Source organism: Chamaea fasciata, unplaced genomic scaffold (genome assembly GCF_029207755.1).
Source record: "Chamaea fasciata isolate MVZ Bird 193981 ecotype frontalis unplaced genomic scaffold, bChaFas1.0.hap1 SCAF_4, whole genome shotgun sequence".
Lineage (NCBI taxonomy): Eukaryota > Metazoa > Chordata > Aves > Passeriformes > Sylviidae > Chamaea > Chamaea fasciata.
Genome location: NW_027094089.1, coordinates 13,498,688 through 13,515,214, shown reverse-complemented (window position 1 = coordinate 13,515,214; position 16,527 = coordinate 13,498,688). Strand labels below are relative to the sequence as shown.

At 41.4% G+C, this 16,527-nt stretch overlaps 1 protein-coding gene across 3 annotated transcripts in view; it reads left to right on the top strand.

Annotated features, from left to right (window-relative positions):
- SETBP1 (SET binding protein 1) overlaps positions 1-16,527 on the top strand; it is a 264,740-nt gene that overhangs the window by 51,490 nt on the left and 196,723 nt on the right. For 2 of the 3 annotated variants that reach the window (XM_066180875.1, XM_066180874.1), the window contains exon 3: positions 257-340. The exons of the other annotated variant lie outside the window; for it this stretch is intronic. In XM_066180875.1, coding sequence (XP_066036972.1) covers positions 257-340 — 84 coding nt within the window. The remainder of the gene's footprint in view (positions 1-256; positions 341-16,527) is intronic. 3 annotated transcript variants of the gene reach the window in all.

Sequence of the window (16,527 nt, the reverse complement as noted above, 5' to 3'; positions counted from 1 at the left end):
AGTGTTTCTTTTCAGAAACACTTTATCTTTTTCCACACACCTTGCTTTCCTTCTTCCTCTGTGTGACTTCCCTAATGTTGTGACATCCTTTGGGGAAGTCTTCTTGGCAGTTTGAGAGCTCCCCTTCTGTGAAAGAGAACCTTCCAGCAACACAGGAAGAGTCCACAGGCTTCCCCTGCTCTTGATCACAAGTACAAGTCTCTTGGTCTTCAGTGGTTCAGATGTGCTGATGTTTTTCCTTCCTTATCTCTTATAGGGAAAAGTCACTGGAGATGCAAAACTGCTTATGAGTTGTGGTTGCAGAAAAGGGAAAAATTCTCAAGTGAAAGACTCAGATCAGGTCAGTCAATATGTACCTTAACTGGTGAAATCTAAGAATGTCTTAACATGTGGTGCATTTGATCTGTGTTGTTGCATTTCAGAGTTCCTGGACACAAACAGAGTCCTTGTCATGATTGACAATGGTACAACATTAATGTTTGTGTGTTTGTTATTTGTAGAAAAACCCTCAAGCAAGATTGAGGGTTCATTGCGCTAGGAGATGTTAATGCCCTAGCCTGGCTTGTTCCCATCTGGTTTATTTATTCATGAATTCTGTTTCTTTATAAAAATCCACTCCAGGCAATGCCTGTCTTAAAGAATATTGCATTTCCTTGCTGGCTAAATGCATGCAACCTTTGGTCTCCTACTGTAGCTGCCTGGATGGGTGGCAGTTCATTGCATGTTTTTGTTCTGAAGTGACACCATCACAAGGACATTTTTATTGGGGTTCCTCATTTGTTCAAAAACCGATGGCCAGGTTTCAATATTCGTTACTTGGAATGAATGGCCCCTTACTCTAAAACTGGTCAAATTGACATTGGTGGGATCGCTGGTAGGGTTCAGTAATTGCAAGTGAGATGGACTATGCTTGGAATAACAGCCAGCTGGTGGTCTCTTCCTTCCCCATGCCACTTGGAATTTATTCAGACTAGCCAAGTTCATCCCTGACAATTTTTTTGTATTTCTTATGGCCTCCTGTCTTTATAGCTAAAGTTAAGTTTGAATCTGGAGATCATTCTTTCCAAAGATAAAAAAAAAATTTGATTTGAGCATAAACATTTTATAAAATCAGGTCACCCAATGTTAAATGTGGCAGAGTGAGGCAGTTGGTCTCTTTATAAAATAACTTTGCTCTCTAATGTATCTTGTGGACAACCTGGGTCTGGGTTTAGACCTGAGGCAGATTCAAACTGTGTCCATGAAGCTCCAGAAACTGTTAATAGTTTCCTGAAGGGAAAAGAGATGAATTCTCAGGAAGAAAGGTGTTTTTCATCTTCAACATGCATACTCCTCAACTTTAATTAATAACAATGCCTGTAAGCCTTGATTTGTTAATGTTTGAGGTCTGAGAACAGATCTGTCTTATCTATAAACCTATCCATCCATCCATGTACCTATTGTGAAGTATTCTCTGTTGTGAGGAATGCTGGTCACTCTTACAAATTCTTTCTAGAATTGAGTCTTTAATTGATTTGCTTGGTTGCTTTTATTAGAATTTTCAAATTAGCAAATTAATTGTCATGAGCTATATCGTCAGTTTACCATCAAGACAAAGATTCATATTACTTTTCTTTAAAAGACTAGCTTCCCATTCTCTCAAATGCAAGTTTAATGTTCTCATTTTGAGGTTCTAATACATCAGGGGAAAATTAATTTAAAAATAAACACTCTTACTAATCTTAGTCTTTTGTATTTTGATGTACTCTGGTTAAATCACTTTTAGTTTACAAGAGGACCAGAACACTGTTAAAGCACTGGTAACACAGATTAGAAAAAAAGTTGGAACATCTTGATTGAAGAGAGGTTTTACAAAGCACTATCTCTAACAAACTGGGTAGTAGACCTCAAATTCACAAATTACAATATTTCAATTAGAGTGTGAGCAACAGTTTTCAGAGGGGAAAACATATCCCATTCCCTTTGATGTGTTCTGGAACAGTGATAAAATATTTTTTGCATTCAGTTACTTCCTGAAATCTAATTTTTGGTTCCTGATGATGTGTTGACCATATCCGTACCTCTTTATTTGCTTTATCAACATAAACTATTGAGCAAGTGCTTGCTTCAGAGGCTGTAAAGCTCATTCGTCATGTCCCTTTCAGGGTCCTGTCTATATTTCAGGGGATAGGAGGTAGATGGGGAGGAAATTAGTACAGGAGGGTGGGTGGCAGTGTGGAACATTTGTCTGCGAATGCAGGACCTCAGCTCAGCTTATAAATTGTCCCCTGGGCCTTGTAGATAAACACAGACTTCTACGGTGACATTGGCTGGGAAAGCCAAACACTTGCTGATGATTGTAGGCTAATGTTCCAGGACACTAATTGCCAGAAAACCAAGGAAGCATTATTTTTAGGAACAGCTTGTTTCACTTTGTGAAGGGGAAAAACAGTGCACTGGATTTAGCTTTGTTTGCAGAGCTCTATTCCCACCTCCTGCACCCTGTCGCAGATTTTAAAGATTTACCTTCATTATTGTTATTGTTGTTGGGGCCTTTTCCTTTTTTTTTTTTTTTTTTTTTTTTTTTCCCCCACTCTGCTTTGTGTTTCACTCCGGTGCCTCTGTAAAATTTTGTGAAAATGCAGCGTAGTTTTAATTTGCATAAATGTATACATAAATAGGCATGTGGTTTTTATACCATTAGCTATTTAGTTTGGTTTTGAAGTCACCAACTACTTTTCAGCTGAAATTTTTGTGAAAGGTTGTGCTTTGCAAAGAGTTTATTTTTCTTTCATTCCTTCAAGTCAATTTGGAAACTGGCAAAAAATCCTAAACACACTGCCCCACTAGGAAAAATCCCCAGGTGAACCAATTCATAACCTCATTGCCAAGGATTTAATTTACTGACATTTCTTACTTCAGCCTGGAGAAGAGGAGACTGAGGGGAGACCTCATTGAAGTTACAAGTTTCTTGTGAGGGGAAGAGTGGCAGACATTGCTCTCTTCACTGTAGTGAGCAGACAGGACTTGAGGAAACAGCATGAAACTGAATCAGAGGATGTTTGAGTTGGATATCAGGAGAAGGTTCTTTTCCTAGAGGATACTGGGGCACTGAACAGGCTCCCCAGGGAATGGTCACAGCACCAAACCTGCCAGAGCTCCAGGAGCACTTGGACATCACTTTCAGGGATGCATGGGGGGGATTGTTGAGGTGTCTGTGCAGGTCTATGACTTGCACTTGATGATCTTAGTGGGTCCCTTCCAGCTCAGAATATTTTGTGATGCTGTGGTTCTCCAGGATGCCTGTAGAAACAATGGCACTTCCTTGACCTGAACCCTGCTTCCATGAGTTTGTAAGTCAAAGACACCAACTATCTGCATGGTATTTTTCATGGTGCAAGTCACCAATGTGTAAAATCTGGACCTGTCAAGGGCAGAAGTCCGAACAGGCTTATGCAGGGCTGGGATTTCACAACAGGCACAAGCAACCCAACCTTCCTGTTGAATTTGCATCAGACCAGGAGAGGGACTGGTGGTCTGTGTTCTGTGGCCTCCCAGTTCTGTGGCCACCTTGCATGATGACATGGAACGGTAAACAGTGCAATATAAATACCACAAAAGCTTTGAAAACCTCAAAGGGAGTAGAGTTGAGTGCACTGAAGAACTAGTGTAGCATCCCCGGTGGATGGTCTCTAGGAAGCTTTGGGTCAGTGAAGCAGGATGACTGAGAGGAGTCCCCAGATAAGACCACCTCTTGCCAGTAAAGCACTTATTTCCTTGCCTGCCTTTGGCACCATTGCTTGTTGTTTGTGTGCTTTGTGGGAGTAAAATTTATCCATGCTTTGAGGCCCAGAACCAAGTCTCTGCACCACAAGCATCCTGCTGTAATTGTAAGATTCGTTTATGCCCTTAGGAGTGCTTATTAGATTCCCATTAGTTTATGCTTTGCCATAATGTTATGAAGTTATAATGTTGCTTATCATTTGAGGTGCATTGTTTTTTGAGAATGACCATCCTGGACCAGCATTTCCTTGTGCTAAGTAGCATACTAACACAAAGATGGAAAGATGTTTCCCAGGGAGCAATTTCATCTGTATGCTTTCTGAGGAAAACAGAAATGTAATTTAAGAACAGGAGGGAAATGTGTGGGTGGGCAAATAATGTGCATATTAGGGTTATATATAAGGTTAAGAGCCAGAAGTAGCAGAGTGCTCCATATCCTCAGTACGTGCAGCTCTGCCTTCTGAAGGTTTAGTTTTATTTGCTTTCCACTGGTTCTCCTAAAAGGTGAGTGATTTATCAGTGTTTAACTACTCTTATCCTTTGATTTACAGTTGTTGCTGGGTTTTTTTGGTGTTTGTTTTTTTTTCCCCTCTTTACTTAATGTTTTGGTGGTTCCTGTGGGATCAAGTGTTACTGAGAAGTCAGATCCCCTTTTCCTTCCGTGTATTTGGTCTTGGCTTTATTATGACAAAATTATGCCTCCTCTGGAAATGGTATCCATGCTGCAGAGTAATTATGTAGTGAATGGTGGATCCAGTTCATGTTGGCAAGGATCAGATTAATCATTATTAATCATGACCCCTCCGACAGTAACCTCATCCTTTGCCTAAGTGCTGCTCTTTATTAAGAAGTAAAAGCTATTAGAGAATGGCTGAGCCACTGCTTTCATTGCACCAGCACAGGGCTCAGGACTTCTGGCAGAAGGCAGAGGAGCTCAATTCAAAGCTAAAAATAGATGCACATGCCCCATGTTCCAGAAATGAAATAGGCAGCTTCCCCTGTGTGCTGCTTCAGCCTCATCTGAGTGTCCTCCTTTCCCCTGAAGCCTCATGAGATTTTGAATCTTTAGAAAGGTTGAACACAGTGTTAGGGATTAAATAATCTCTCTCTGACTTTGTTTGTTTGTTGTTTTTTTTTTTTGTTTTTTTTGCTAATTTATTTTTTCTTTTCAAACTGAAGCAGATTCCAGTATAATCTAGTGTATGTGCAGTCCTTGCAAGGATAGGATTTAAAGATCCGTTTTAAGATCCTGGTTGCAGCAGGATTCAAGAGCTGGTGAGACTGAGCAGGAGCTTATCTCCCTTGGACTTCAGTTGCACCAAGTAGAACCTAAATCAAGCACCCCTTTTTGAGGATTTATGGATTCCGTGAAGAAAACACTGCACTGTTGAGGTGACACATGCAGTGATGTTCATCTTGTGCAAAGCGATTGTGAGAAGTCAAACCTCTCTCCAAGTCACTGGACTGGGGTTTGCAGACATATATATATATATGTTGGAGCAGAGCTTTCTGTCACCAGAGATCTGCTGAGAGTAAACTGTAGTTTAATTCATAATTATTCTTGTTTCCCTAGCAGTTACAGGTTCTTTTTAAAAAGGCGAGGCAGTGCTATCCATTGATGTCATCATTGTTTCAGCAAAAGCACAGTGACTTGAGTACTGGACTTAAACCGATCTCCACAACCTTCTCACCCCACAAAGTCCACCTTAATTACTTTTTAAAATGTTTTCACTGATTCTGTTGAATTCCAGGACAAAATCCTTTAGGACATAAAAGGAAAGAAAAACATCTTTTGTCTCCATCTGGGTCTTCATTACCTGGATGGTAGCCGTAGAAAATTGGAGCAAAGCTGCCATGCTATTTTGATCTTTGCCAAAGTTGTTGTGGGAATAACAACAACTGTTTAATGGTTGAAGGAATTTATGGCAGAATAAAAATAACAGCAATGATGAAGGGACCAACACAAATTGTCTGGTAAGCTGCTGTCAAATTTTATATGTTCAGGGCTACTGATAATTTCCCATCTTAAAAAAAACAGGGTGGGAGTTTGTAGGGGAGGAGGGTGTATAAATAAACCCACCTCTTTAAATAGCTAACTGGGCTGAATTGTATCAGAGCTAAGTTCCTTTGGCAGCCAGCACTGTAATATCTGCCTAGGGTGTAGCAGAGGACTGAGACCAAATTTTGGAGAATCTGCCTTAGCCTTGCTGGCTGTCCCTTGTATTTTTTCAGTTGTTAGCAAGAAATGCACTGAGGTGTGAAATGAAGGAGTGCAAAGGCTCCTGTACTTCATCTGAGCAAATCTGGATCACACCCTCTCAGGTAATGTTTCTCTCTTCTAAAAGAAACGAGAGTAATAAAAATAAGTGAAGGCATTGGATAACTTGGAATAACATGGGTGGAATGAAGCAGGAGGAGAGAATTGTAGGAGTGAGGGTATGTTGTCCACCATCTCCTGTACCCACAATTATGCCAGAGTTTGAATCTCTGAAAAAATCATTGGATTCTTCACAGGTTATAAAGACCCAAAACAAGAAGTAAAATTCAAAGAGAGAGGCTGTTAAATGTCTGAGGTATCTGGACAGTAAAGGGCTCTTAAAAATACTTTGCTGATTTAATAAAGCAGGGTAAAAGATCATACAAAAAACTTGGAACTGTAGGGAAGTGTTTCAGTCATTGAGCACTCATAGAAATGTTACATATAGCACCACTGATAAACACATCCCTTTTGGCTCTGGTGCCTATTAAAAGCAATCCTTATACCGCTGTCATTATGCTCATCTAACCAATTAAATTTTTAATGTTCAAAATACTCATGCATGTATGCAATGATGCAGTACTTGTGCATCTTGTTCTTCCTGCCACATCAGAGTTGTTTCACCTTTCCATGATACGGGTGTTGTACTTAGCAAGATGGATCGCCTTTGCCTACCCATTCACTTGCTGCTGGTGGTACTCTAAGGGGAAAAAAGTTTCACTTGGTGAACCAAAATGATGCAGAAAATTTAATCTCAGAAATGTTTTATAAAAGCTGGAATCCTGTCAGTGGGATCTGTCTGGGGACAGAAAGTGTTTGAACAACACTTGCCCCATATGGCTCTTCTCAGGACCTCTCAATTTCATACAGCAGTTGTGTCCAGGTAATTGCTGGATCTGCTGCTGAGCATCTGCATTCCTGGTGGCTGGGAAAATTTTTTCGTTTCATTCATTCGTTGGGAGGAATTGAAGCAGTTGTGAAGTGGAAGTTGAGTGGATTAGTCTCCATTCTTTGGATTCATGTAAGTTTTGGAGTGATAATATTATGAAAGAAATTGCCTAAATGTAAACCTCTGAACAAAAGAGATTGAGGTTATGGGTGTCCTCCGCACCTTCAACTGTGGTAGGTTTGTCTTGCAGGGGGTTACACCTCTCTTCACACAATGCCATTTGTAAGCTGACATTTCTAATGACCTTTTACAATCACCTATGTCCTTTTCTCACTCATTTTATGAATAGTTTTGTACTCACTTCAAGAGTTTTCCACCTTGTGGTCTCCTCTTACTGTTCATATTAATTTCAGAGTGGGTTGGGTTTCCTGTAAAGTGTAGCACAGTGTAGACTGAAGTTCAATAGAATCTTTCCTTTCTACAAGAAAAGGGAGACCAAAAATACATAGTACCCTTTCTTTTTGTTGCAGCAAAGGCTTCAGAAGTGCAGTTCGACAAATTGCCTTTTTTCTTTTTCTTTTGAGGCACTTCTGAATGTGTGCATGAACACAGTGCCCTGCCCATGTTCAAGACATAAAGATTGGAGCTCTGACCTTTTCTAGTGAGTGATGATCCCATGGCACTTTCCCTCCTGAGTTGGGGCTGGTGATGTTCATCACCAGGCTCTCATTCAGGATATGCTTTCTGCCAACTTCACTTGACCCTCTGCCTTCAGTGGGACATACAATTCTTGACTTCCTGCCCTAAATTGCTGTGTACTGCCACCTTGCATTGATGGGTACTTTGTTCCACCTTGGAGGTAGGTTCATTTTGGTGCTGGATGAAGGGAAGCCACACTATTTCGAAAAGCAATTTCAGAGCCCTCTGAATGAAAAGTGTTGCTCACATGAAAAATATTATTGTTATCAGTTGTCATCCCCAGCCTCAAATTCTGAATTTGAAAGGGTCATTTATACTCCTCAAAGGCAAACATGCACCAGTGTGTTAAAAGAAAGTTAAAGCAGATGAAGAAAATGCTGTGTTGTGGAACTTAGGCTTTGGAATCCCAGGGAGAATTAATAACAATTTTGTTCTTTTCATTGATCTCTCTGCATGCATGGGGAGGGAAAGAGTCATCTCATACCCTCTGGTTTAGCAGCTTACCTGCTGTCAGGAGACTCAGCCAAGGCAGGAACAACATGCAGATTGATGAGGAAAAGGCCTAGGTGAAGATTTAGGCTTGTCTATTTGATAATGATATAGGAAAAGCCATTTTCCTTACCTTTCTCTGATATTCTGGCTGCTTCTCATGGAATCACAGAATTGTAGAATGTTAAGGTCTTGGAATGGATCTTAGAGACCATCCAGTTCCAGCTGTCCCTGTCATGGACAGGGATATCTCCCACCAGACTAGGTTGCTCAAGGCCTTGTCCAACCTGGCTTTAAGAACTGCCAGGGTTAGGGCAACCTTCCTGGGCAACTTGTGCCAGTGTCTCACCACCCTCACAGTAAAAATTTTCTTCCTGATATCAAACCTAAATTTCTCCTTTTATGACCTGTATCCTTTATTCCATGTCCTATCACTGCTCTCCTGATGAAGAGCCCCAGTCCAGCCTCCCTCGGGGCCCCCCTCACATACTGGAATGTTGCTACAAGGTCTCCACAAAAGTTTCTCTTCTCCAGGCTGGACAGCCCCACCTCTGCTGCCTTTCCCACTCTGTCCTGTTCCCATTTCCCCTTAGCAGTATCCAGCATGTGAAGACACCACAGCAGGGTCAGCCTCAGTCAGTCACCTTTTAGATGACAGATGCCATGTGAATCCAGATCCCATGTCCTCTGAGGTTCATGCAAACTGAGCAGCCCACTCAGAGCTGCTGAGAGCTGTGAGGTGGAAGGGAAGTGCAAAGGCTTTGTGGAGGGTGGCAGATGGAGAACAGGACCTGCCTTGTTGGTTGGAGTGCTGTGCTTGAAGCTTTGTGGAGCACTTCACGCCTGTCTCAGTCAGCATAGGTGCAAAATGCAACCCAAGCAGAATGGTGGTAAGTTGCACCCTCCTTTTACTGACATTGTACCAGAGTCAATGTCAAAACAGTGAAATTCAGGCCCCATGTTTCAGCAGGTCATCTGTCTGGAATTGTACCCATTATGTTTGCTTTGCATTCAGCAAATACTTGGTTCTGACACTGGTTATACATGGAAAATATATTCAGTTAAATTTTCCATCAGTTCCAGCTCTTGGGGAGCTTGTTCTGCTGTTGAGTTGACGGTGGTGACAGGAACATTTTGCATTGCTCCATCCAAATAGGCCTTTGTTCTTTATCCTTTTACTCCCTACTGTATCCCACTTCATGGGTTTCTTGTTCTTTGTCGTGAGTTTGGTTGGTAAGAGACAGTAGATTCATGTGTACCTTGGGTTTAAAGTCTCCTTATACAAGTCAAATCGGTTTTTAAAACATTACCTCCTGGAACCTACTCAGAAAGCTTTGTCAAATAGAACTGTAATAAAAGTGGTCTTTGTAGAAGAAAAAAAAAATCCCTTATGCAAGGGAGAAATCATTCAAGCTGTATTTGAAAGTCTTTAAAACAGATGGAAAAAGAAGAGATTCAGTGCCTGTGGAGTCAGCTCACCCTTCAGAGATGTTCAGTCTGTCACAGGTTTCCCACACAACCAATCATGATAAGATTCCTGCAAAACCTCAGCTCTCTTGTAAAGAAAGCAGTGAAAGCAGCACTGATATCCTTCATGTTAAAGACTGAGGAGTACTTGGATATTGTCATGGGGTAGGGATTGCCTGAGGTAGGTTAGCTCTAACTTGGAATATAGTACAGCTCCTACTAGCCTCATGACAGAGGGGTATTTTATTCTTTTTCTTTTTATGTTGTATCTTAAAAAGAAACAGACAAAATTGTGATCTAAAGTAGCTGGAAAATAAAAAAAAAACCCAACCGAAAAGGCCGTATGATTCACTGCAGGAATAAATCCCCTTGGCAACTGGTCCCAGCCTGGAGAATATATTCACAGCTGGGTTATAAACCCTCAGAACCAGCCAACATAACCTTAACTAACACAACGTTACTAAGGCAGTGCTGTAATAGGATCATTCTGCTATGGCTCCTGGGCATGTTTTAAGTGTCATCGATTTACTCTACAACTGGAGGCTGTTAAGTGCAAAACCATTTAAGCAACTGCATCTTACATGCAGGTCTTATTGAATATTAATGGCTTTTCTTTTGTTGAGGAAAAACACAGAGAGGAAAGTGAAAATCCACAGGAAACCTCAGACTGTCCTCGAGTAGTGAAGTTCATTTTTGGAAGACAGCAGGATCAAACTAGCAGCTGAGTATTGGAGTAGGAGGCCAGGAAATTGACTCTCATTCTCCAGCACTGATCTCCTGTACAAACTCAGCCAAGTTATTTCACCTTAGTTTTCCTTCTCAGCCTTATCTCTCCAAGGAGGTAAGTTATTTGACACAGTAGTTATTTCACTCACTTTTTGGAAGGAGTTAGACTCCACCCCTACAACACTGAAAGCAAACAGGAAAAAGCTGTGAGGGATGTGGCCTAGTGTTTTGTCCAAAGATGCCCACCAAAGATGCCCATCTTGGCTATTTTGGTAGTAGATGTTAAGCATTTCAAAAAGAGATCAAAATGTTTTGCAACTGAGTGGGAAATGTGTTTGTTTCACCTCAAAGCTGGGGTCAGAATAGATGATAAAATTAACCTTGACAACCCTATGTATTTCTCAGTACTCACTGAGCTGCTCGTTCTTTTCCCGTATCATGTATAGGTCAACAAAAAACAAAAGTTTCCATTTGAATATGGATGCTTGTGTTGTCTATAGTGTTGTGGGGAAAGGCTTGTGTGAGTATCCTGAGGCTGTCTGAAATCTGTGTGAACAAGATGACGAGGAGGTAGTAACCACTTTCTACAAACTTTGCGTTGCCTGCTGCTGCAAGGTCGGAGCTGTTGCAGGATTTTTGCAGGCCACTCCTGTGATTGGACTTTAGATGACTGTTAGAATGTTTAGAATGAGGCGTTGTCAAGGCACCCATGTCTCCCTGCACTGACACTATTGGGAATGGAGGCTCTGAGTTGAACACTGGCTGTCCTCATAAGGAAGTTAATTAAAATCTCTCTCTCAACACCATCCCAGCAGGTCAGTGGTTGCTCTTCGAAAACAAGGGAATGAATGAATATCATAATACTTGATGCAAAAATCTTTTATGTTCTCTTTTTATCATTATCAAATCATACTGAAGAGGCTTCAACATGAAGAAACTCTCAAGCTGCATTTTCGAGGAGTTGTTAAGATGAAGACAGGGCATTTCAAAATCAATACTGAAGATTGCGATCCAAAGAGCAAAAGGGAGCGTCATTATAAGCTGCTTTACTTCTCATCTCTAATTCCCCATATTCATAACTTAAGCCCTGTCATTTGGATTTATCCTCTATGGCCTGCAGTGACACCAGGAAAAGTCCTTCTTTTTAATTCTGTGGCAAAAAAATAGCAATGCTGCAGGGTAGGATCATATCCACCCAGAAGTTTAGGGCTTAAGTGTTTCATGTTGGGCACCAGATTTTGCTATCTTCTGCTCTTCCCAATAGTCCCCCTCTTCCTTCCTCTACTGTTATACATCAATCATCCTCTTTCCTAGAGGCTAGGATACAACTAGTGTAATCCCAGAGAGAAGGGATACTGATACAGCCAATCCTGCACATGACTGTTCCTCTGTCCTTGGAGATGCCATCGCTAAATCTAATGACAGGATATTGCTGATGGGAGTGTTTCAGTGGGAATGGAGAAAGTAATAGGGGCAATAACCTAAGAACCCAGCTTTGCCATTGCTGGGGGATCAGTTCTATCCTCATCCACTTCTCTTTTTAAGTGGCTTTCTGAACTCTTTCCTTTATTACTTTTTAGTTTGTCTTATCTTGGCACTTATAGCATCATAAACGTTTCCCTCACTGGTAATATTTTTAATTATGACCTGGGAATGAACCTTAGGCATGACTCAGCCAACCCAACTGAACAATTCATAACACACAAAGGTTTGGTGTTGAATTAAGTAATTATTTTTAAATAATCCAGATTCCTGTATAGGTTGTTATTTGAACAAAATACCACAACCTCAAATGCTATTCTGTTTAGAGGCCTTCAGAAAGGGTGCTGGGTTTTTTGGGGGGGTTTCTTTGGTTTGGATCTCAGAAATGTGTTTAGAGGAGGCAATGTTACTCACCTCTGGAAAGATCCCAACACATATATTCAGGGGAAGCTGCTGAACCATGGTTGACTTCTGCAAAGTGCAGGAAGTCAGTGACAGGTTGTTCCAGCAGCACAGTCTTCCTGCTCCTGTGTTTGTTGAACCAGACTTGAGATCACATTATATTCTGCTGGCAAATTTGGGAATGGCCTTTGGTGGGAACCCAGCACTTTGTCACATCTGCTAAGCCCTTAATAAACCTCACTATTACTTTTTCTACCTCCCCTCTGGACTTTGAATTACACTGCAGTGAACATAACACACATGAGTAAGAGCTTAAGGTCTTTCTCACCTGGGTGGTCCCATTTAAAAGACCAGGTTTGCTGTCTTGACTCCGGAGCCATTCCAAACACCACTGCTATTTTTCTTCCCCCAGCATTTCTTTCACCTGCCTTTTTCCTTCTTCTTTTTTTTCTTTTTTATTCCATGCCAAATCTATTAATATGTGTTTTAACCAGTTAATTTTGGAACCAAAATACTACCTGCATAAGAGACAGGTTTATAAAATATGTATAGGAGTAGGGAATATAAAATGCCCCCAATTTTGTAGCAGAAAGTGCTGAGTGAAAATTGAGAAGGACCCAATTAAATCTTTGAAAATCACTGCCAGTTCCTATGTGCTGTATTTATTTTGACTTGGAAGGCTCAATCCAGTCCGGGTGAGGTCATTTGGTTGGGAGCACACATGTCCATGCACAGCCAGGAGGCAGGGAACCCTGCAGGATGCTCTGGCTCCAAGGCATTGAGCTGCCAGGGTGCAGCGGTGGGAGCAGGGCGGCCAGACCATCTGTGTGTTGATCCTGGCATCAGAGCATGACTCTGGGATGGATGTGTTGTAATGTTGGAGTTGATTTCTTTTTAAGGCAGACAGGACAGTGTAGCTTTTGTGTCCTCAGCTGTTTGCTGGATGGGATAAGTAGAGGCAAAGCTTGATGTGCTCTAATAACCTGAGGACAGAGCAGTATATTTAGGTGGGGGTGTCTTTGGTTACTTGTTTGTATGACTTCATGCAACAGAGTGCCTGTTACTTTGTATGCCCAGTTCTATCTTCGAGATTGTCATGTTTAACCCTTGCCCTCTCAGCACTTGATACCTGCTCAGCACCATTTTACTTTCTCCTCCTTCTGCTCCTTTGTCTTCCCTTACTCCTCTCACCAATCAAGATCAGTATCTGGGCCATTTGTGCTAACAAATGCCACTTTTTTCTCTTGGAGCTCCATCTCTGCTGCTCAGTGCTCCACCCCAGCAGGTGAGGAATGTCCTGTGTCCTCCCCAAGAAACGTCGTCTCTCCTGCTGCCCCTCTCCCCACCTCCCTGCCAGCAGCCCTTTTGCCAACACTTTGCATGAGGAAGCTGCCTCTATAAAAATAAACCGTGCTGAAATCTGAGAAAGAAACCATGCCAACCTCGCACTTCATTATTGGTAATGTCAGCCTATTTGATTTCCATTTGCAAACAGTAGGCTGCATATGTGCCTCACCATGTACCCTGTCTCCCTGTGCCTTATTCTGTGAAAGTTCAGGTTCCCCATGCATGTTACTAAGTCTGCTTTGTGGTTTGCTTGCTCTGGGCCACAGACACCTCTGCTTCACAATTAAAGTGTGGAAAAAGCCTGTTAAGTCACTGATTTAATTGCTTGGTTACTCAGGACTAACACAAGGTTGCCATCTGCAACAGGCTTGAGCCTCTTCTCCCACCTCCTCTACCTTTATAAGATCTTGCTCCTCACAGATGGCTTTTATTGCTGATTTACAGCAGAAAAAGCCAGCAGAGACAGACTTGTATTTCCTGTTTTTAACCCCAATGTGCCCTGCCATATGGGCATTGCTTGGGGAGGGCTGAGCATGCAGGCAAGGCTCTCCTGCACCTCCAACATTGCCTGGCTGTTACAGTGTCTGCCGGGGTTGAGGACTTAAGATGAAACTCTATTTTCCAGGAGAGGTCTATATTAAAAAACAACAGAAAAAAAGGAAAATGGTGAAGGCGGAGAAGTAAGACAAACAAAGCTTTCTATCAGTAGGGTAAACACTGCATTGCTGCCCTCAAACCCCCAAACCCTGAGTTGTAGGTCCATGTCTCCATTTCACACAGGGATGAGCTCTCAGATGGGTCCTGCAAGTGCTGACAGCAACAAGGGGCCCCCAGGAAGGCTCAGGGAGGGGGGATGTACCCAGAGCTTGAGGAGGAGCTGCCTGTATTGACTTTCACTCGATTTACTGGAGCAATTGAGTTTGTCAGTGAAATGTGAGAGGGGCTCAATCAGCTGTCACACTGAGACACTCCTGTCACTACTGTCAATAGCTTCGAGTTTCTGATCCTTTCTCAGATTAGCTCTGTGCCAGAACATCAAATGAAAAACTGTTTGGGGCATGGGGAGGGGAGAAACTCTAAGCAGTTATCTAGGAATCAGTTTACAGACTTCAAAGCACTGCCAGGTTTATTCTGATGGCCTATAGCAATGTGCTGGGATCCTTAATGCATTTGGAGTGTAATGTAGACTCTCCTCTTCATCCCCATGTTCACTCATGGAGTGGGAGACAGGAATGGAAGAAAAATAAAGGTGTCTCTCCAGTGAACCCAAATGGCATGCAAATAGCCTGCCTCCTCTGGAAGAACTGCTCCTTAGCTTGATGGAACAAGTTGCTTTTCTTACCTTTCATCCTGAAGGACTCCTCTGTGTTTCTCTCAAAACTAAATGGAGACTTTTTCTGGTAGAGCTGGGTTATGTAAAGGGATCAACCCCAACAACAGGACAGGAGTGAAAATAAGTGGGACAGGTTTGCCATGCAGAAGGAATGAAGGGAAAACGAAGGAGGTTTAGCTAGACCATCGGAGCAGTTTTTAGCAGTGTTGGACCTCGAGCGTGGGCCTTTCTTTTTCCATAACATGGCAAAAGCTTTGTAGTCCATGAAGGTCTTCCAAGACTTTTTCATTGAAATTTCACTGGTTGGATCTGAGACAGCCTTTATTGAGAATATTTCCATCATGAGATAAGTCAATAATGAATGAATGAATGAATGAATGAATGAATATGTCTCCTTTTGTAGGAAGAATAGGCCATCAGGAGAATTCTTAAAAAAAATACTTCAAAGATTTGAGAACTGTCTTTTCTCTCTTCACACTAAAACAGCTTATGGCAAGGTGAACTCACCCATTTGCACAGAAGCCAAGAGGGTAACATTAATTCTATTAGAAAAATAATCTACCACCAAAAAATAATAATAGTAGGGGTGGAGAAGGAATCCTTTTTAGGCCAATTCACTGAGTAATTCCTGTGAATTTACTCTTTTCTTCTTAGGGTTGCAATGTTAAATATTTTGCTATCAATACATTAATTATAAAGATTACTATTTTCCTCTCACATTGCCAAATAAATTAAAAAAGAGAAAAGAGCTACATTCTAACCTTATTGGTAGAGGATTTTGTCCTTTAGAGAATTCTTCTGGTTTTTGATAAATGTTGTCTTGGAGTGAGGCAGTATCCATAGTGAAAGTTATCCACATGCAGCACCAATGTAGATTTTTTTCCTTTAACATGATCTTAAAATTTCCATTTTTTTCCCTTATTACTCAAATCCACTAGCAGGTTTCTTTTGACTTCAAAACATAAAAAAATTTCATCTGTTCCTCATTCAAGATCACCACTATACTTCCCAAGTAGAAACTGCAACAACATTCTACTGCTTAATATTTAAGTAACTCTCTGTCCAGAGCAAGTTATGCCTTCTCTCCTCCTTGAAAAAAAATCAACACCAGCCCAGTTTAGAGTGTGATCTTTAATTCCAAAGGGAACCCTCCTTGATTCTCTTGATTTCATGAATGTGAAAAGGCCAGGTAGAAGTATGGGAAAGGCATTAGAAAGTGGAAAAAAAAAACCAAAAAAAAACCAAAAAAAAAAAAAAAAAAAAAAAAAAAAAAAAAAACCCCAACCAAACAAAACACCTCACCACATTCTCTTTATAGAGTATTTCAAAACGAATGCTGGATACATGCCTTTCCTTGACCTTTTCCTCAGATTAGTGCTATAGGCAGCTGTTGTGCTTGTATTACACATTCCAGTGCAGGGACTGAATCTCCAACAGGGTAGAGGGGGGGTTGGGGTGTGGGTGTGTGTGGGTGTGTGTGTGTGTGTGTGTGTACAAGTGCGTGTGTTCTTTACTCAACCTGATAGCCAAAGGTATTCTATGTTGGTTTTTTTAGATCTTTTTGGTTTTTTTCAGTTTCCAAGGTAGGTGTGGCTGTTCTTGCACTTTGTTTATGTTCACAGGGTCACGGGAAACCGAAGAGCTTTTAGTAAATTCAGATATACTCTGGAAGAG